Source organism: Lepidothrix coronata, unplaced genomic scaffold (genome assembly GCF_001604755.1).
Source record: "Lepidothrix coronata isolate B3197 unplaced genomic scaffold, Lepidothrix_coronata-1.0 Scaffold38, whole genome shotgun sequence".
In the NCBI taxonomy this organism is placed as follows: domain Eukaryota; kingdom Metazoa; phylum Chordata; class Aves; order Passeriformes; family Pipridae; genus Lepidothrix; species Lepidothrix coronata.
The window spans coordinates 1,137,043-1,159,078 of NW_016690218.1; the positions used below are offsets into that span (position 1 = coordinate 1,137,043).

At 45.3% G+C, this 22,036-nt stretch overlaps 1 protein-coding gene across 1 annotated transcript in view; it reads left to right on the forward strand.

The window, feature by feature from the left end:
• The window catches only part of EHD3 (EH domain containing 3), a 30,706-nt gene that overhangs the window by 3,355 nt on the left and 5,315 nt on the right, over positions 1 to 22,036 (forward strand). The window contains exons 2-3 of the mRNA XM_017812895.1: positions 4,050 to 4,226; positions 9,127 to 9,224. Coding sequence (XP_017668384.1) covers positions 4,050 to 4,226; positions 9,127 to 9,224 — 275 coding nt within the window. The remainder of the gene's footprint in view (positions 1 to 4,049; positions 4,227 to 9,126; positions 9,225 to 22,036) is intronic.

Here is a 22,036-nt window from a genome sequence, read left to right on the forward strand (position 1 = left end):
TCCCATTTCTCTCCTTGGGATGCACTTAGCTGAGGCTTTTCCACAGAGCTGGGGTCCGAAAGACTGTCCTGGTTAGGGCAAGGCAACACCTCTACGTGGGACTATGTGACAGCTACAGCAGGATGTCACTGGAGCCTGCCTTTATAACGTTATTGGTTTTTATGTTTCCTGTAAGAGGTGGGAGTGCAGGACAGAACATTACTCCTCTAATTAACTTAGATTCCGTGGTCTTTTCTAAAAATAATTCTGGCTCTACTCCAGCCATCCTGCTAATAAAATAAACAAGCCTGCCAGAGCCATACTAACTGTCAACATGGTTTGCTTTTCTGGTGTAGCCACCCCTTCCTCCTGGAGCTAATAATTTACACGTCCTGGCCTCTCTACGCTGTTTGTCACAGGCTGCACGCAGAGCTCTGGTGTGACCTGCCTGTGTGGCCCTGAGCCTTTCATCTCTGCCTGCACCAGGCAGTTGTCACCATTTCCTCCTGCTCTGCCCTTCTTCCCTTTCCCGCTCGGCATCACCTCTGCTGACACACACAGCAGCATCCTGCAGGGCTCCTGCATGACTCATCACGGGCAAGCAGCCCCTTCCCCCACATCCTGCGGCATTCCTGTCCAGGGAGCCCGGCACCTCCTTGCCTGTCTCCTATGCTGCTCCAAACCTTCCTGGGAAAGGGTGCCCCAAACCAGGCTGACTCTAATGCAACTTTTGTGCCCTTGTCCCTCATCAGGACCAGGCGTGAAATAGGCAAACAGCATGATGCTTCCACCACATAGCATGTCCAGACACTTCTCTAAAAGCAGATTGGTCATAAAATAAACCATTCTCACCTTGCCTGGGGCTGCAGGCTTCCCTAACCTGCCTGGAGGTTACTCCCCCAGGCCTTTGAAGGTGTTCAGCAGCTCAGCGTAAGACATGCAGCACTGGCAGGGGAAATTGCTTGCTGTTGGTTGGTGTTTTCCACAGCATTGTTTGCTCTTCTGTGCCAGAAATCCCCACAAATGTGACAATTGCATGTGTTCTCTAGCTTGCCTCTGGTAGCAGAAGCAGCCTGTGTTGCTGCCGAGCAGAAATGCCTTCCCCCCCCATCAGGCAGTGTCAATAAATCCCCTTGTATTTGTCCCATGTACAATGAGATTCTTGTGCTGCCAACACCCTGCTGCACAATGTACCCGAGTCTCCCAGAGAGGCCTCACTTAAAATAGATACTGTGATACTGGGCAGTGCAAATCTTCATCTCTCTGATTTCATACCACTTGTTGCACATTAAGTCAACTAACCCTGGCTTGTAGCTACTTCTGTATGAGAGTGCTTTTGTTGGGATTTTTTTGCTTCGTATTCTTTTAAGTCTTACACAAGAAATAAATGCAGAAATGCTTTGAAACATTAGCAGAGTGGAGCTGCGATAAAATTCTTTCAAGCAGCCTGTTGGGAGGAGTGTTGCCGTTATACACAGCACTTTTGGTTAGACTTTCTTGGAAGCTTTGTCTATAAATAACAAACAACCCCCCCTGACTGTTTTCTACTACTGCTCAAAACTTGTCATATTACATGTGCATCTCAAACCTGTAAAAAACAAGCAGGTGGTTGTTACGGCAAGGCTGCAACCTGACATTGGAAGCAAGGGGCGTTTCTCAAAAGTGCTTCACTTGTTGCATTTGGCAATTGTTGTCACTACCTGTTTCTTTTCTGTATAATATTTGCAAGGGGAGAACACAAAGATTATATCTATGGATTTAGTAAATTCCCATCTGTATATCATTAGTGCTGTATTTAGGTCATAAAAGAAGTGACATACAAAGCGGGAGCAGAGGAGAGCCACTGGCAGCCACTGGCAGCGACTGGCATGGCAGCCATGTCCACTGGGCTCAAGTGTTTGAATTGCCATCCAGGAGGCACAAGTTTAGTTTCCAGAGTCTGGCCATGTGGCTTCTAACCTAGCAAATGTTTGTTCCAGTGTAAAAGAGCTTTCCAGGGAATGGAGCCAAGAACAACATATTATAGTCTACAGAGCCCTTGGTGGGAAAAGAGTTGTGGGGTGGTTCAAGCTAGAGAGAAGTTACTGTAGCTGCCAGGAAGGTGTACTGTGATCACCAGCCAGGGAGATGACACATACCGGCAATACCTGCAGTCTGCTTTTCTTAGGTAATGACTCACTTTTATAGGGAAGTTTGAGAAACCCCTGCATAGGGTTTAGATAGATAGGATGTACCCACCCTACTATAGGAGGTCAGAGGGCTGTTCCCTTCCTGGAATCCTTCCTGGATTATTTCAGTTTTGTTGGGAACTGCTAAACAGCTGCTGTTGCATCTCAGAGTTGCTGCAATTAAGAGGAATCACTTCTGGTGGAATTCTAATGAACATGGGACTTGGAAATCACTTTGGATAAAAGATACAAGAAAATACATGATAACACACCAATAAAGGAGGTCGTTGGCTCCTAAGGGAATTATGGATATCATTGCTGGAGTTACTCTAGCTGCAGCAATTCTCTTCCTTGACATGTACCAAGCCAGATAAGTAGCAGTGACTTGTAGTATGTCCTGGGTGTACCTTTGCTTGTTTTACCTCTAGATCCAGTTGATTTGGCCTTGTCCATTGGGAAACTGAAATATTTGCTGACATGGTGTCAATAAATAGCCTGTCTGAACTAGCGCAATTTTTTTTGTTGTTCCTTACACGCTGGATTGTGATTAGCTATGTTAAAATGATGGTAAAAGCAGGAATCCCCAAAAAGTTATCACAAGCCTTCATGGCAATGGTCCTATAGTCACTCACACAGGGACTTCCCTCTCTGATAATACTCACCTGAGTGAACCAGTGCTGGTTGTTAAACACACTGGCCTCAATCATGAAGAATTATCAGCCCTTCTCCCATTTCCTTTTCCATATCCCAATAATCTACTTCTAACATCACAGCAATTCTGTGTCAATCTTTCTACCTACTAAAGGTTAGGTCAAAGCAATGGAAGAGGAAGTGCTAGCTACCTTCTGGCAACAAGCAACACACTATTCTACTAACTTCTGTAAACTGGTAGTCATTTTATTCTTCATGTAACTATCCAGAGCTTATCACCAGCTCAGGTGCTCTGACACCATCCCGTACCAAGGGCTAGACCAGTTCTAGCTATCTTTTGCAAGCCACTTGGACACAATGCTCGGGATCAGCAGGGGGGATGTTTTCTGCGTACAGACCTGACCTCGGCAATGGCATTTGGCTCCTTCATGAGCCAGAGGGAGCTATCCCATGTACATACCATTGACCCACCCTGATTTTGGCTGGGTAAGTCAGGATGTGCTGCCAGAGTCCTATTCAGAGTCCTCCAGCCCCATGGGTAACTATCTTTCCCTGAAATTTGCCAAACTGTACTTTCAGATAGGCTGCCAGAGGCTTAGGAAATAATAAGGGATGTTGTGCTTACTGTGCTATTTAGCTTGATGACAAATATCAGAATACACTCCGCCACCCACATGCATAATGCTCAATCTGCTTGAGCAGTTTGTAAGTGCAGACCTGTAGCTGCATTGCAGAAGTGCACAAGGAGGGAGGCTTGAGACTTGAACAGTCAAGTACAAGGGAAACTGGCATTTGAGTGACTGATTTGGACGTGGGGCTAAGCACATTAGTTGGATGAGTCTGCTGAAATGAGCAGCAGTGAAGTAATTGATATTGGCACCAAAGGCCGGTAAGGTTTCAGGATTAAGTCTGTGATTGCAGTGAACTGCTGGTTTTACTTTGCTGTGCTAGGGCTGTTCCAAATGTCTTGAGGATTGAAGTACACAAAATGATGCAACGTGATGAGAATCTCTTCCCAGCAGCTATAATCATCTCAATTTCTTAATCCACCTTAAATAAACTTTAAATGTGGAGATCCGAAGTAGAAAAGCTACCACGACATTTATCAAACGATTCACTGACAGGGCTAAAAATAGTCTCAGCAGGATCCATACTCTTGAGCTTCATAATTACACTGCAATCTTCAGTACAACTCATTTAGAACTCAGGCAGCTCAGGTCTCATGCCCACACCCTGTTTTTTTGCCTACAGGTACCTGCTGGAGCAGGATTTCCCAGGGATGAGGATTGGACCAGAGCCTACAACTGACTCCTTTATAGCAGTTATGCAAGGAGATGTGGAAGGAATCGTTCCTGGAAACGCATTGGTGGTGGATCCCAAAAAACCGTTCAGGAAACTCAACGCCTTTGGCAATGCCTTTTTGAACAGGTCAGTACTCAAGAACTTACTTGTTCTGGAGAGTAAAGCTAGAACTTATTGAACAGCATAGCTAGTAATTTAAAGGGGTAAGGCATTGCACTTCTTTTCCTCCCATCCACATGGCTGATGCAAAGCCATTCCAGTCCTACCAAGTGCACAGAAGTCACTTACTGAAGGGCTGATTAACAAATTCAAGTGAGGTAAAACTTTATTTCACTTGAACAAACAAAACAAAAATGACATCACAGCCTGTTAAGCTCATCCTATAGGAGTTTAACTTCATTACAGTTGCTCTCCCTTGCTTCAGTGTTGCTAGCTTCTTCCATTCTGCAATCAGTTTGGTCCCTTGAAACCAAATAGTCCAACCATAGTCCCTGAAGTTGATACAGGAGTAGAACTGGCACACAATAACTACATCTTTGCTTTTTTGCATTGTTAAACATTGCTTGAATGTCCTCCTTGCAACAAAACCAGGCTCTCTTCATTTCTATGCCTTATACATATAACCTCAGGTGCAAACTAATGACAGCTCTAATGTCTTTCCCATAAAAAAAAGGTATCAGGGGCTTTGGACAGTGGCTCTGTGACATGAGGAATGTAACCTTTCTATCCCCTAGACCCAGCCCAACCTGGGATATAGGCCTTGCAGGAAGCCAGCAGCACACACCCATATCCTAGATGAGCACAAACTGTGCTACAGCAGGCAGATGGGAACAAACTGACTACACCCATCATCAACGCCTTCCCTGCTAACACAGTGTGGGAGACATTGGAAACATGGCAGCTGCTCAGCCAAACAGCCAGGAAAGCTGGGCTGGGCTCTGGCTCCCTTTCTAACTTCCAGGCTTAAGAGAGTGTCTGTCCAGAGGGCGCAGCATCTCCTACCAGAACTTTCCACAGGAGTGCTGCCATAGGCTGCAGCCAGATAGGGAAGGGACCTGCAAAGAAGATGGGAAGAAGCCTGATGAGAGAAGAGGGACTGAGCTGGAGTCACTGCTGTGCAGAGAACCTCCCAGGGGACTCTGGAAGCAGCATCTGATCACTGCACAGGGCCATCAGTCAAATACACCAACATGGTCCTGCACCAGAGAGACTTTGAGAAGTTTTGAATGTTTTATTGGGTCCAGAACATCTGTGTCTGACCAACAGTTAGGACAGGTGAGTAGCCACTCCCTACACCAGGGGAGAAGGGTGATTCGCCCTAAGAAAATAACAGGCCTCCTGCATGGAGTGCAGAGATAGTAAATGAAGAGGGCATCATTGAGAGCAGCTCTGCTGAGAGCCAAGAACAGCAGTACAGAGAAGCAACATCAGGCCAGGCATGGGGGGCAAAAAAGCAAACGCTTCTGAACTGGACTGATTGATGTGTCCTGAATGCAATTTGCTCCTAATACAGCAAGGGATCTCTGCATCCATTAACCTAGTTCACTGTATCATGCCGTGTTCTTGTTACTCTTCTGCTACTCTTCCTTCTCTTGAGGAGGGAGTCAAGCATGTGCCTGTGAGGACAGCAGGGCAGAGGGACACAGCAGTGATTCAGCACCAAAGTGCAGTCCTTTTAGCAATGCAGGGAGTATCCACAGCAGCTAATGACACCTTTTTGTTGCTGACATTAAAAACGAGGGGGTAATGATTTCTAAACGGACAGAGGAAGACACGGTAAGGACTAGCTCAGCACTGTGAGCATCACAGTGCTGAAAATGCAGATGGTAATGCCCAGCTAACGAGGAAATTAAACACATGCAAGAACTGACTCAGAGGGTCAGAAATTTAGCAGATGTAAGTCCTGGTGCACCCACTGGACTGGATCAAGCCACCCACACGTACTGCAGCTGTGGGGCTGGCTTCTTGGCTGGAAACAAGCAGAGCTATCTCTGCCTTGCACGTATCTTGCTTCTGCTGTGTGTATGCCAAGGTCCTGCCCTCAGCTAGGAGGCTATGAGCAGGGAATTTGGAGAAGGGAGCTTATCTCCAGGAGCCACCCCTCCAAGCTGAGATAGGAGTGGCTGTGGGCAAGTCCATCTGCTTTACCCCTGGGAGGTTAAAGGTAACGCTTGACTGCACCAGTGGCAGGGAGCAGAGCAGCACAAGGCAGTAGCATTCACACAGGCCCAGCTGGTGTTGGCTGAGAGGTAGCAGCCCACTGTGTCCTGTGGGATGCAGAGCCTGCTGCTCCAGGAGTGAGCATCTACCCTTAGTTGGAAACCCTGCCCACCTCCACCAGAGACTGGGATCTGCTGCCTTCCAGGAAATAAGGGAAAAGTGATAGAGTCAGGATTTGGCTGGGAGACCAACAAGCAAATGGTGCTGCTCAGAGCCTGTCTCCTCCCTCCCTTCATTCCCAGGAGATGGAGTGCCTGCCCATACCTGGGAGATAGGGCCAAGGTAGGGCTGACAAGCTGCCTGAGGCTGAAAGGATAGCAGGTCTGCAGAATCTTGTCTCTTGTCTGCCTCTCCTTGCCCCAGGTGGTTCCTGGGTATTGAGAGGAGGGCTTGTTTTCCGTACTCCAACTGCTGGCCAAACACCAGCTCTGGAGAGATCCCAGCAGAGAGATTACAGGTTGCACCTTGTTATCCGGTGCCTTGTTTGGCACCAAGGGCCTGAAGCAAAATGAGGAATCTCAACCATTACTTTTGTATCATATTGACGGGATTGGAGAGCCTCCCATCCCCAGAGTCTGTCTTGGGAAGCTAAGGTGGTGTCACTCCTGCTTTTGTGTTGTCAACAGCAGGAGACATCATGGATAACAGGTTCTCCCTTCAGCCCTGTGCTCTGCCTGTAGAGGTAGTGAAAGTCTGATTTGGCACCACATTCTACCCTTCATATGGCCCCAGACAGAATTAGGTCATGCTCCCTGAGGTCCTGCAGTTCTGCTGGGACAGCAGGAAGGCAACAGCCTTAACAACCTTGCCAACAGAGCCAGAATGCACTCACTCATGCTGGCCTCTGACCTTATATCTGAAATCTCCTGTGGAGTACTTTTCCTAGAGAAACTGGTGGAAAATCCCCTTGCCCAAGGCATTTAATATTATAGCATGAGGAATAGTCAGGGCTATAACAATGGAGAACAGACCTGGGTTGGCAGGACAGGGGAATAACGTGACCTCCTGAGCCTTTTGTTCTCTGCTGCTATGCCTGGCACTCAACAGGATAATCAAGCCAGTACCTCTCTTTGATATGAGGTGTTACACATTCCAAAATGCACTCTGTTGCCACCTGCCAAGCTGTAGGTGTGAGAGAGAGAGGCTGTAATATGTGGTCTGAAATAGGTGACAGTTTAGGAGAGAAGACACTCTTCTAACCCATGAGGATTCACTCCTGTCAGAATCCCTCGGAGTCATACAAGTAGAAGAATTGGGGGGAGGTTGTAGCACAGCCTAGAGGAGTTCAGAGGTGCAGGGGCTTCAGCAGAACCAGCTGCTCATCAGAGCACTGCAGGGCCCTGTCTGCCATGTGTGATAGAGTGGTCATTGTCCCAGCCCCCATCCTTTATGTGTTTATGCTTCTTCCCACAGTAACGTGTTTTTTATGCCTTGGATGTCACACCACCCTATTAATATGCATACACACACACATTTATAGCTGCCTGGAATGCCAGCTCAAAAAGGCTGTCCGTGAAATGCTACTGGGAGCCACATAAGGGGATAGGCTTTTACTGTCCTTTGCTGTTACTGGCAACTGAAACAGATGAGCTGCAACCCACTAAGCACAAAGTGACTCTTCTTAGGCAGTGATTTGCATAGATACAGGATGGGGAGCAACTAGCTAAAGAGCTATTACACAGAAATGGACCTGCAGAGGGGGGAGCAGTAGATTACAAAGTGAATGTTAAGTTAACGTTGTCATACTGCTGTTAAAAAAGCAAACATTTTACTGAGATACATAAACAGGACTGTCATATGTAAGAGATAGGGAGCAATCCATCTACTCTGCTCACCACTGGCAAGGTCACAGCTGGAGTATGTCAGCTTCTGGCAAAATGCCTGAAGAAATATGTGGAACAGTTTGAGAGGACCCAAAGGAAGGCTGCTAGGGTCTTCAGGGATTTAGAAATGAGCTACAAAGGCAGCTGGAGAGAACTGAAAGAGATAGGAGAGAGAGAAAATACAACCACCAAACTGTTTTCTACAGAGGAAAGGCTGAGAGGAGGCAGGATGACAGTAGTATACATTGTGACGAGAGGGGAAAAATAAATCGTTTTCCACATCTACTAAGTTTGTGACTGAGTGGCATTGTAGCATGGTAATTGTAGAGTAGACATTAAAAAAAGAGGGTTTGCTGTAAGGATTATTGGGTATTGGAGTAGACTCCCAGCAAGTGTTGGTGAGTTTGTGTTGTTACGGATTTGAACAACACTTTAGACAAATACCTGATTGATCCTACCTTGAGGTAGACTAAGCAGCCTCTTCAAGCTGCCTGTGCTTTAGTATTTCAGTGGTACAAGACTAGCACACTTTTTGTCTGTTTAAGATCAGATTTGAAAGAGAACAAAAGTCCTACAACATTGCTGATTTTTTTTTTTCAAAACCAAGTTATTTCAGTTCACTTGAGTTCAAGACTCTACAGGGAAATGCTTAAATGAAGAAAAACAAATACCACTTCTTGCTAAAATCAAAACAGCACATTAATGAAAACCCAAATATTTTCATAATTCACAATTTGGGGGCCCTTGTAAGAAAACCTGCCACAGGTCATGTCTGAGCCCCATGTTCCAGAAGCAGCAAAGTAATCAGACAAAAATGCTTAGTTCTACCTTCTTTTTCATTTCTTTAAGTAACAGTAGCTCCAAGCTCAACTGAAGACTTGCAAGATCAAAGTCTGGCTTGTCCTGTGCTGCCTGTGATGTTCAGCACATCATAAGTACCTTTTGCCTTTTTTTTTTTTTAAACACATTTATTTTCCACACAGGTTCGTTTGTGCCCAGCTACCTAATCCTGTATTAGAGAGCATCAGCGTCATTGATACACCAGGAATTCTTTCTGGAGAGAAGCAGAGAATTAGCAGAGGTAAGTCCCAAGTTCAGTTCTCTTCCAAATGTTAATAGTGAACACCAAAGGAACTCTTCAAACTACACAAGCTGTAAACAGAAGCAGTAGTAGGAGCCTCTAAGAGATGGAACATGACTTTGCAAATGGAGTCCAAAGAGACATTGTTAATCTCCTGCAGAGAATTTAAATGTGTTCAGGGAAGGTTGCTGAGAAGGTCAGCAGTACCTGTGTCACAGTCCAGTATTTCCCCGTGGAAGAGATTTCCATCAGAAAGAGTCAATTAATACCTCTCTGCTTTGCAGAAACACTTGCTTTCGGTGACTCATTGATGATTCATAGCTAAGGCTCCCTTTGTAATCAGCCTGGTTTCTTTCCAGCTGACCTCACGGGTTTCTTGAACTGTCCAGGCTTCCTGGACTGGATTGGGTGTAAGAGCCATTGCATCCAGGTTCCCCATTGCAATGGGGAATCTGGAAATCCTGGGGACACTAAATCATAAAATGGTTTGGGTTCAAAAGGACTTTAAAGATCCTCTGGTTCCAACCTCCTGCCATGGGCAGGGACACCTTCCACGAGACCAGATGCTCAAAGCCCCATCCGACCTGGCCTTGAACACTTCCAGAGATGGGGCACTTACAGCTTCTCTGGAGAACTTGTTCCAGTGTCTCACCACCCTCACAGTAAAGAGTTTCTTCCCAATATCTAATCTAAACCTACTATCTTCTGTTCAAAACCATTCTCCCTTGTCCTGTCACTACATAACCTTGTAAAAGGAGCTGATGAATAGCACAGTCTGTTAGTGAATTCCTGAGGTCGGTCTCAGACTCACCCTCTGAAATGAGCAACATCTTTAAAATCTGTGCTCAGTTTCTTACTCTGTAAGGTAATAGTGGCATAGCTCACATTTCTGGAAGGTTCCTTACATAAAGCTGGTAGCTATGCACTGAAAGAAAGCTAAGAGTACTAATCTCAGTGTTCAGGTTTGAGAAGATCAGTTCTCATTCGCACTCCCTATTAACAATGCACAATTAAGGTTCAGCAGCACAGGCTCTACCCAAAAATGCTGAGGCCTTTCCCATATTTCTGTGTTCTGTCCCCTAAGATGACTCATGACTTCACCAGTTTTATAACACTCTTTTGCATTGAAATTGTTCTTGGAAATTTCCTTTTCTCTTTTAATTGAGCAGCCACCTTACACAGAGCCACGTCTTGTTTGTTTTGCTGGGATCTTCCACCACAGGGACCTTAGCTAAGGAAGCATCAAGAAAGCACAGCTACAGTTAGTTGAAAACTCACATTAACCTTTTTCAGCATAGGTCTCTGCACTTCTAGGGGATCATAAATTCCAAGGTGCGCCAGCCTTCATGAGAAGGTTGGAAAATATGCTGTGGAAGCATTCCTCCCTTCAGCAGAAAGTGTTAGAGAGATAAACAAAAATTTATGTTACATGGTGTAAAAATTTTCCAGTTAAAAAATACCACTGAAAGCAATGAGTTCTCTTGTAGAACTATCACAGTGAAGCAAATTTGCTTAGAAGGAAATATTTTTGTTATTAAAAAAAAAAAAAGAAGAAATTGAAGATGAGTCAGAATAAACCCATTTCAAGCCCCTTTCCCACGTCTCCTCACTAATTCAAACCTTGACATATATTGCAAGATTTTCTTACTTTTCAGCTATTTACAGAACTAAAAATATCCTTCTGCAAAATACATTGGCACTTCTTGCTCCTCCTTTTGCAAAAATTTCTGTCAGCTTTCCAGTGGGCCTTGGTGTCCCATTCTACAGCCTGTCTGTCTGACCTCGGTGCTGGCAAAGTCATGGAGCTGATCCTTGTGAGAGCAATCACACGGCACAGCAGGACAAGCAGAGGATCAGACCCAGCCATCACAGGTTTATGAAAGGCAGATCCTGCTTGACCAACCTGATCTCCTGTGACAAGGTGGCACACTTACTGGATGAGGGAAAGGCTGAGGATATTGCTTAGCTAAACTTTAGGAAAGTCTTTGACACTGTTTCCCACAGCATTTTCCTGGAGAAGCTGGCTGCCCATGGCTTGGATGGGTGCACTCTTCCCTGGGTAAAAAATTGTTTGGATGGCCAGGCCAAGAGTTGGTAGTGAATGGAGTTAAATCCAGTTGGCAGCCAGTCACAAGTGGGGTTCCCCAGGACTCAGCAATGGGACCAGACATGTCTGATGATCTGAACAAGGTGATAAAGGGCACCCTCAGTCAATTTGCAGATGACACCAAGCTGGGCAGGAGCATTGGTCTGGTCTACTGTCAGGTAGGCAGGCTCTGCAGAGGGATCTGTAGATGGATCTGAATCGATGGGCCGGATCAATGGGCGAAGGCCAGCGCTGCATTTACAGTTGGCCTCAGTGATCTTAAAGGTCTTTTCCGACCTAAACTGTGCTTCCTGCAGCTACTCTGATAAATGCCAGCAATGTCAGAACATGCTGATGCACAGCTGTGCACTGTTAGGAAAGTCACTGGTGCACTCTGACACAAGCCAATAATGCCTCTCCAAACATCTGAGAACAGCTGAGGAGGCTAAAGGGGAGTCCCAGTTCTGTAAACTTTTGCACACTATACCTGTTTGTAGAGCTGCAGACCTGTCTTAACATGTGAAACAAGTTCTTCCTGGGCAACTTTTCTGCACCTAGTGCAGTTAAGTGCACTAGGGGCAAAAAATTGGCACATTGCACGTTGGCCCTGTGACTACAGTGTGTGGTCATTCAACCCTTTTGCGAGGAGGCAAGAACTCCAGATGGAGCACAGCCATCTCCTGGTCATTCTGCCATCCCAGGAATTTTCTCTGCCACATCTCCAGCGAGACAAAGGGGCTGTCACAACTTGTCAACTGACCTAATCACAACAGTTAAAAGTACAGTGTAGGTGGGGGTCTCACTTTGTCACCATTTGCATCCAGGACAGACTGAAACTGGTCATGTGGGCCAGGTCAGATGACCTTTCAATAGCTACAGGGCAAGGTCCTCATGTGGTTTAAATCAACACAGCTCTGTTGAAGCTGGGACAACTCCAGCGATTTCTGTCTGCAGGGAGCAGAAAGAGTCAAAAGAGTGTTGAGGTGCTTGTGTTTAGGAAGGGCTGCTGCCAGGCATTGCCTTGAGCTTATCTCAAGGAAGCTGATGTTTGAAAGGGAGTACTCATCTCCCAGCTCCTATGGAAGAGGAATAGAAAGAAGTGGTGAGGCTGGCACCTTTGCCACCAAGCTTACAAGCCAGCTGCCCTCGGTAGCAAGTTGATTTTGGAGGCAACTAGAGCAATAATGTGGTTTTTAGGCAGAAAACAAGACAGTGCTAAAAACTGCTCACACAACAAAGTGCACCTGCTCTTCTATACCTTCCCAGCCTGCTCAGATTTCACTTAGGAATGAAGCAAGACCTGAGGGAGTCTTACAGAGATTTCCCAAGAGACTTTGAAATTTCTTAACAGCTGGAAACAGGAGAGCTCCTCTTACCTGCATTGCTAGTAGGTTTTAACACCCTCAGACTGGGGTACCTGTGAAGCAAAATCAGTAAAGGGAGTAGGTAGTGAAGCAGCTTTCTGTCACACATTTGAGGGGAAAAGTAAAGATTCAAAAGATGTGGCAGGCTTTCCCAGCCTGCCCATCCCATGAGAACCAGCAACATTTCTAAAAATAGGAAATTCCTCTCAGTGGGAACATCACAAGTCGTCTCCTTTCCCTTTAGACGTCAGGAGCATTAGCTAATCTATACGGTGCCAGTTTAGCAGAATACCATGCTATCAGATCTTAGCAATCCTTGAAGGCCACCTTATACTCCTGAATTTCAAAGCAGTAGCTGTTCCTGTTATTGGATCCATGTTTCAAGGAGCGGGAGCATGGAAGCTGAGTTTAAAGGATTGATTCAGGGGCCACGTCCAGGTTCTGAAGCTTTGCATTTATCTGAACTGAATTCTGAATTAAATTCACTGCCTCATTTGTGTTAAAAGAGTGACATGACAGATAACACAGTCCCTTCCCTGCTGGACAGACAGGATGTGCACCAGCACCTGGTGTTAGTGCTGGCAGCTCTTAGCCTCGGACAGCCAGCAGCAGGGTAGCAAGCTTTCCTCCAAGGAATGTTGTATAATCCCAAGAAACAGCTCTGCACTGGCCCTTTTCCAGAACTACATGACCATAAGAATCCCCATCCCCCCACAGAGCAGACAATGAAGTTTCCCAGTAGCAGACCTGCAGGTTTAGGCCTATCAAGTGACTGAGGGTGATGCAGTCTGTCATAGCTCAAGTCCACATCCCTTTGGCATGCAGTGAGATCACCAGCATTGACACAGCTGTTGCTCTCAGGCTCTGGTAAAAAGTGTAGCCAAGGAGCTGCCTGCACTGATTTCTCCTACTGAGCTCCTGTGACTCATGCACTGCTTTGTGGTGGGCACCCATGGTGTCACAGGTGTGGTAGTTACACTCCCTAGGGTATACTGGTTTCATTTACAGCCTTGGTGGGATGTGTTTCCAGGATGTCATGGCCCAGAGCATCCTGCCCTTTGCTGCTTCTGTATTATCCTTACCTGGAGGTCAGCTGTTTCTCTTCTGGTCTCTTTTACATACTGGGGCATGGATCTGTGGCGGCCTGTAAAGAGCCAGTCGTTGCCTTGTCTCTTGCTCTGTGTCCTTCTCCTTTTTTTTTATTGTTTCTAGGGAGCATGAGGCAGCAACAGGCTGCAGCAATGCCCATAGGGGAGGTGTTTGTACCAAAGCAGCACAGTCCAGTCTGCTTTGACAATTTGGTAATAATATGGATGCTATCCGTTTGCAAACCACTGTTCTGGTGTCACATAAGGAGCCCAGGCCATCCTGCTGGGAGAGAAGATGAGAAGGGGATGACTGTGCTGAAATAAATGAGGACAGAGGGGAGGACCACAGATCAGGTCATGCAGTACAGCAGAGCCAGGGCAGGAGTTAGGGACTTCCTCATAATTCATCACCTTGTGCAGTCTGCCATGCTAATTGAGCCACCTGGCAACAGGAACTCATGTGCTTCAGTGGCAGTGCCATCCCCGGGAGGCTGAGCCCTAACACACTGCTGACCATCCGTCTCGACCTACATGTGCCCTGAGCTGGGCAGATCCAAGTCTGCCAAGTTCAGTGATGCCCTGGACAAGTTGTATTTGATCCCTGTTTTGGGGTAGTACTTCCTGAATATATCCTGAACGCTTATTTCATCTTCACCCTCTATATGTCACCTCCTCCTTTTCCTGCATTAACAGTGAGCACAAGGTCCTAGCCAGGAGGTAAGGACTGGCAGTGTCATTCTCCATCTGCTTTCTTTCCAGTATGCACTATTTCAGTGTTTTTCCAGCCTTCTACCCATTCTGCTGGCTGCAGTGCAGCCTAGGCATCCCATAGCCAAGGGAAAAAGTCCGTTCACACTAACCTCGCTGTGTCTCCCGGGAAGGAAGAATTCCCAAATGACCAGCAGCTTCAGCACCAGGGATGCTTAGTGACTCACCAGCCTGACAGCAAAAAGAAAAATGCTAATAGCAAGTCTTGGGCAGGGCAGAGCTCTCAGACTGGCTGTGTCTCAAATAGCCATGATTGGAAGGGAAAGGCAAACACCAGGGGAATTGATGTTCTCCCACTTCATGCAATGCTGTTTAGGGTACACTGGCAACGAGAAAATATTTTTTCCAAAGAGTTTTGTCATATGTGCTAGCAACAGGGTGATACACAGCTAAGGCATCCACCCTGATAGCCTCTAAAAGGGAAGCATTTCAAATATTTGCTATACTGCTCCCCACCAGTGATGTTTGCTTATATTTTGTATTTCATTCTGCCTGGGAGGGTAAAAGTGCACTGGTTAGTTTTGACTTCCCAGTTCACCTCTATTACTGCAGTGCAGTAGCTGCTCTGCCAACTTGCCTGATTTTATCACAGTCTCACTAACACATAATGTTCCACTGGAAGGCTCAGCTCCTATAGTCACACAGTTCTGCACTTCCTCTTAAGAGCAGCATAAAACTGAGCAGAAAATCTACACTTCTCATAAGTTTTATTTGTAGAAATACATGAAGCCATGAGTCTAACTCTTCTGATCTGAAAGCAAGATTAAAAAAAAAAAAAGTCAAGATTATTTTGGGGTTTTGGGAAAACCATTATTTTGTTTGGGGAGAGGGTCCGTCTCCATGATTTCAGTTGGAGGTGCAGTTCCAGAACTGGAAGAAAAAAAAGTAACACAAAACAGCAGATTAAATGGCTGCAAAGATAGAAAGGGCTGTGCTGTTTTGTTGGGGTGTTTTAAATTCTTACTAACATACAGCAAGTACTTAATTTGTGTTACTAAACAAGTCTGATTTTTAGAACAGCTGTTCAGCTTGTCTATGCGTTGTCCACTGTGCACTCCAGAAATATCCCAAGCATCTATTTCATCAAGGAAAGATAGTCATGCCCATCAGCATCTCATCAATTTGCATTATTTATGCCCATCATGAATTCTTTCGGCTTCCCAAGTAACAATGGAGAAGGAATGTGTTTCCTGGCCACTGACGGCTGTCAGTTACTGGTGGCCATTTCAGGCCTTGTTTTCAAACATGATTTCACCCAAAATTAAAATGTGTGTACTGGGAGAATTCAGTTTGTGTTTGAAAGCTATAGTAAAAAAAATTCCTTGGAATCCCAGCTACACGTTAATGCTGCTGTGCACTGACCTCTCTGGAATATGTGGCCTATATTCAAATGCCTTCTGAGGTCTCAAAATCTGGCTAGGAATTGTCTTCAGCGTTGGCTCAAATACCAGGAGACGCTCAATCCATCTGTCACAAATGGCAAAGCTGTAAACTTGTAGAGGGGACAACTTCTGCTGTGTGTACATAGAAGCTAAACAGGCTGTTATAAGGAAACTTAGCTCTGAACAATACTCTCATCAGTTTTACCTCACCTGATTTGAATATGCTTACTGAGGATTCGTTCAGTTCCCACTGACATAAAGCAAGAGGCTTGTCAGGCTCCCAGTCTCTTCCCAACCCTGAAGCTGTTGCAGTAAACAACATGAAAGCAAAAGGCCACACAGTCTGCCACTCCAGGTACTGGTTAATGTAAATGTTAGCATTGTTCCTGGCTGAGAGCATAGACAGATCTGCCGTGCTTTGAGTCCTTTTGCCTTTGCTTTGGAAACCCTAAAGTCTCCAAAACGTATTTAATGTTTCCACTAGTTCTTGGTACAGAGGAGGAAGAAATGCAGAGCATTGGCTGGATGATGTAGCTCCCAGTGCTCTGAATCAGCAGCTCTGGGACAGATTATTTCTTTGAGTATAAGTAAAGGCAGAGGTGATCAGCAAGCTGAGGCCTGCTCTGAAATTATGACATGTAATAGTTCAAAGAAATCTTTTCATCCCAAAGGACTTCTGTCTACTTCACAACACACCCACAGATATGCATTACAGGAATCTCTTTATATTCCCTTGGAAGGCGGCCACCTCCAGAGAGGAGTATGGCAGCTTTTTACAAAGATGTTTTGGGATGAGCTGCAGCGAGGTGTATCCAGTACCCATCCTTTGCTTTTCATCATCCCTTCTGTCCTCTCCTTGCTGGCACTACCAGCTCCTCACCGTCAGAGAAACTTGCTCATATCATTGTTGTTCCACTCAGTCCCAGCACCCTTCTCTCTCCATGACACCATCACTCTTTGGGTCTCACAAGAGCCATCCACTCAGCTTCCCACTCACTTTGTGTGTCCTCAAAGGATATGTCACTTTCCCCTCCCCCACTCCCCTCCTTTTCTTCTTCTGACCATCGTGTGTGACCTTCCTTCTCCTTTGCTTACAGCCATCTGTCACATTTGGGTAACACCTGCCCCTCCTGGCACATTCTCCCCCGCCACTGTGGGCTGCCCGCGTGTTTTGCCATGACATAAGTCCCCTTCCCTGGACTTTGAACAGCTTTCAGGCAGGACATCACTGTGAGCAGTTAGACTAAGCCTCAAAACCCTCTTATTCAATTATAAAAATTCAAATCAAGGCATTAGTTCCCTGGAATCAGCATTCATTTCATCTCTGAAGAGCTGTTCCCTCTCGAGGATAGTCAGTGTTTACTGTGTCAACTATCCCATCTTCTGATGTTGTCCTCAGATGCACAGAGCCAGTCTGTCAGTTGACAGATAGGGACACATCTATAAAACTCTGCCCTATAGAGTGGCACAGTCTGGTAAATCTTCAGTCTCTGGATAATATCAGCTTTAGAAAGATGAGAAGGAAGCTCCCAGTGACTCAAATTTAGCAGGAAGAGGTGAATTGCTAAAAGCAACACCAGGAGTGACAGCAAGCTGTGAGATATCTGGTGCAAAGCAGCAGCTTTGTGTTTTTCAGCATTTCTTGATCTTGCTGTTCCCATGTGATCCCACCTGAACTCCACTACCACAGAGTCTGTGGCCATGGTTCCACAAAACAGGAAAAGCAGTAGTGTGCATGCTACCAGACAAAAAACCAGCACAAACAAACAAAACAAACCTAAACCAATAAGCAGTGTAGCTACATGGTGAGAAATGCTGAACCAATGCATGCCCACTCGTTGGTGGTTTAAATTGTATTTAAAATGTTACAGCCAGGCAGATTTTGTGCTGGATCAGGTATCATCCATCTTCCCACAGTCAGCATAAAGACTGTATCATGCCATGGTCTGACTTGACAGAAGTGTAATTGCATAATCCTATCAGATCTTGGTGAAATGCATGCTGTCAGGTATTCCAGTGGTGCACAAACGAGTATTCAGTAAGCCAGCCTACCTTATGGAGTCTGGGTGGCAGGGTGTCTGCAAGATCATTTTTTCTGTAGGCTGAACTCACTGACAGTCCTGCTGACTTGTCAGCTTTGTGTTAAATCTATTGAGTCCTTTTCGTGCTGTCAGAAGGAAACCTGTCCCATGAAAAAAACGTCTGATGGGAATAAAACTGTTATCTTGTCCTCCTAGTACTGTATGGTTGGGATTAATTTTCTATTCATGTTCACCTTGTTTGGAGGTTGTGAAAGAAGCTGCGTCAGTGATGTTAGGGAATGTTTAAGTATTTTTCAGCAGGAATGCGAGTACAACAAACAGACAGGAATTACTGAACAGAAAATTCTTCCCTTAACAGTTCTATCTGACACATCCCCGTAATAATAGTTTTGCATTTATGCAGCTTTGGCAAGCAGATGGCTTCCCAAATGCCCTGTAACTTCACAATAAAACTGTGCTGTGTGTGTGGACAGCTTCACCCATCACTGAAACGCTGCCAAGTCAGAGATAGTAACTGGCTGCTTTTGTGAGAGGCCTTAGCAACACCCTACAACACTGAGAGAGGCGTAAAGAGACATAATGAATTTGCAGTGGAATGAGCAAGGGACACTATGAAAACTCCTAATTTGACTGTAGATGAAGATCAGCTCATAAACTGATAAACACACTAATAAACTGCCAGAAGGAAGAGTCAGGCTCTGTGCATCTGTGAAATCAAAAAGGGGCAGAGGGAGTAAATTAAAGCAAGGATATAATGCTTAGATTTAGTTACAGAATGAGCCACCTGTGTTTTCAGGTGTTGAGCACCTCCAGCTTGCCCTTAGAGTTTTACATTGTCACTCTGCTACCCAAATGCTTTAGTAACAATCTACTCTTTTTATACACTGAAAGCAAAACTAAATAATCAACCCTACTGCTGTATCATGTATGTAGCAATTCTCTAAGCACTTGTCTGTGTGAGAAAACACTACCAGTCAGTGACTCCAAGTAGGTATTTGTAAACAAAGGTCTTGTCCCACCTGCCCTTTCCACACATCGTGCTACATGTTAAGGAACAATACAACACTCATGATAATTTTCCTGTCTTTTCCTCTGAAATGTTCTGTTGCTTAATAACAAAATACATACACTTACACCTTGGTTTTCCTGCCAAGTACCTCCACACAGGAGAATGCAGCTGTGATTATTAGAAGTGCACACAAAGACATGTTTCTTACTCTGCTGGGCACCAACAGGAAAGCAGTCTCACACGTTCCCTGAGTGCCAAGGCAAGTGGGACATACAAGGGGAGTGTGTGGGCTGGCCTTTGGTCCCAGCATGGGATGTAGATGAGTCCATGCTGTTTACTGCTCTGAAACATCACTAAGTGTTACTCCCCAGGGCTTTGTTCTCTCGTTAATGGAGATATGCAGGACAGCTGTCAGGAGAATATCTCTGAACATGGAAAGAAGCTCAGAAAGAAAGTCTGCTAATCAATCTAGACGTTTAATGAAGTCCACAGGGACATTCAAGACTCACTTTATGTTACTGTTGCAGCTGGGAATACACAAAAGGTCTGAGCAGATATTAATTTCCTTTTCTTGCTGGGTAGAGAAACATTTTTTTTTTGTTAATAGGAAAGGGAGGCTCACAGAATAGATACCTTCTAAGTGTTACTGTGGATCCAGGCTTGATACAAGATAAAAATCATCAGAGCTAAATACCTAGATACTTTTGGAAAAACCTTGAGACCCAGGCAGATCAAAGGGCTAAAATCAATCTCCCAAGTCCTCAGTTAATACCAAAACTACTGTACCACTCTTTCTACAGCACCCTCTTCTTTTAAACGAGTTCCCACTTTTACCAAATCACTAAAAGGTGGGCTGAATGTCAGTTGCAGTTTCCCTGCCTGATCCCAGCCCCTAAGTGAGCCTAATGGAGACTGTTCCTCTACTGTCAGAGGGAAAACATTTATGTGATCTGACAGGACATCACTAGCATTACAAGGTATCCTAGAGAGCACGATTCTGTTTCCCCTCTTGATTCTCCCAAGAAAGTAGCCAAAGTACAATTCAAACGTGTGCCAGATTGACAAGAAAACATCCCAGTCGATGAGATTTGACAAGATTAAATGCAGAAACATCTCCAAAGTCACTCTGACTCATTGCTTCCATGATGAAAAAGCAAGCTGTGTTGCTCTGCGTATGAGGAATAAACTGTCTTGCCATGCCAGATGACTTCCAGTACAGCCCCAGCAGACCTGAGCATTAAGTGTGTGTTTAGCAAAGTTTGAGGGGGCGTGGGAGGTCCCTGTTTGCAAATTCATTGGTCTGCTTGCAGAGGGACAGCTTACAGTCTGAACCCCATCCAAGTGAAATGAGGCATCTTCATCCTGCTGCCAGCCCCTCCTAGCACAGGTTGGGAAGGAGTCAGCATGCTTAGCTTTGCAGCAGATATGCAAATGGTGAGGTGGGGGTGAGCTCCCTACAGCAAGAACACCTAAGGTTAAAAAGCTGAGGTTAACCCAAGTGTTAAAAAAGGCTGTTAATATCTGAAAGCAAACGGGACCAAGTTTATTTTAGTCTTAAGAGTCTGACTCGTGACTGTTATTGAGGTCAGACACGTGGACTGGACAAGATACAGAGCTATCAATATGATATATTGAATGCTCAGCAGGTCTTTGTCAAAGGTAATACTAATTCTGAATTCTCTGAAGCTCTCAGCATCAAACATAACAGCAAAGAGCCAGGGCCCAGCATTGCTTACTGCTGCTAGAGAAGGCAGTGCTGTCCTAAATGAGCAGAGGACACTGGTGAGACAAACATCTATCTCTTCCATCTATGATTTCTGTAGATCCTCTGGAAAACAGCAGGACAAACTGTCCACATCCAGGAGCACACACCCACACCCCACTACCCCCTGTTCTTGTAAGGAGCAAATGGTAATTGACCAAAGCAGAACACTGCCAGAAATAACCTTTGCATTTGTCCTCAGTGGCAAAATGTTAATATCAGCTGAAGAGAAAGTTCACACAGGCTTTAATCTTGACTTGGCAGCCAGGATTGCACTCCAGTTTGCTTAGTCAGAAGGGACAAAAGGCCAGTGGCAAAAAGCAAGATCAGAGCTCAGCTCTCCTCCCTTCTGTAGTTCCAATCTAATGACTGAGATGCGCTGGTTGCCCTCTAGGTTTTGGAGGGGACAGAAAGAAAAATAAAAAGAAAGGATAGGGGGAGGAAAAAGCACTGAACTAATTATCATACATTTACTCATGAAAGCCAAGATTAAAATAGTATTTTAAAGGATTCGAATGCAAATAGCATTTGCTCTGTCCTGATTTTCCTTAACAGAGTGCAGCACTCTGGCAACAGAGATAACCCCAAATGTTGCACAGCATAGGAGAGCCTGACAGAGCAGAGGGAGAGAATGAGCCAGTCTCTCACTGCGGCTTTAAAGAAGGTGAAAAAAACACCACAGAGCTAGGAAAGAAGGACATTTTGTTGCTGTCATTACTACTGTTTTAAGGACACATCTCCACACACCCTATTTATCATGCCCTCTATTGCCTAGAGAATGGACATTGTACATCCATTATCCTTAGTCTTGAGGCATGTGAAATTTGAACCCACTGTTCCTATCTTTAGTCCACCTCTCGTGTTCTGCTAAGCATCAAGCACTTAGCTAAGTGAACACAAATCATTTGGGTTTGTGCACATGCAGCAGGTACGACAGGATGATTATTCCGGTAAGGCAGGTTATTTGCATCCCAGGTTTTGAATTGGATGCAACAAAGTTAGTCTCACACAACCAGACAAGAGCTGAGAATTATTAAGTGGTAGAGATATGCATCTCAAACCAGTCTGGGTGCAAGTATTGCAATTATCCAGCTTTCTACAGCTGTCGTAGGCCATGCTGGTGGCCAGTCACACACAAAGTAGACCTCTCTTGTTGCCACATACAAGACTTCTGCAACAGCCCTTTGAATGTAGCAGTTGCCTCATGATATGCATTTGAATGAAGTTCAAGACTTCTTCAGGTGATCTCTTAAAAGATGAGAGCTGCCCTTAGCTGTGCACCTCATGAGCATTTCAGTGTGAAGGACAGGG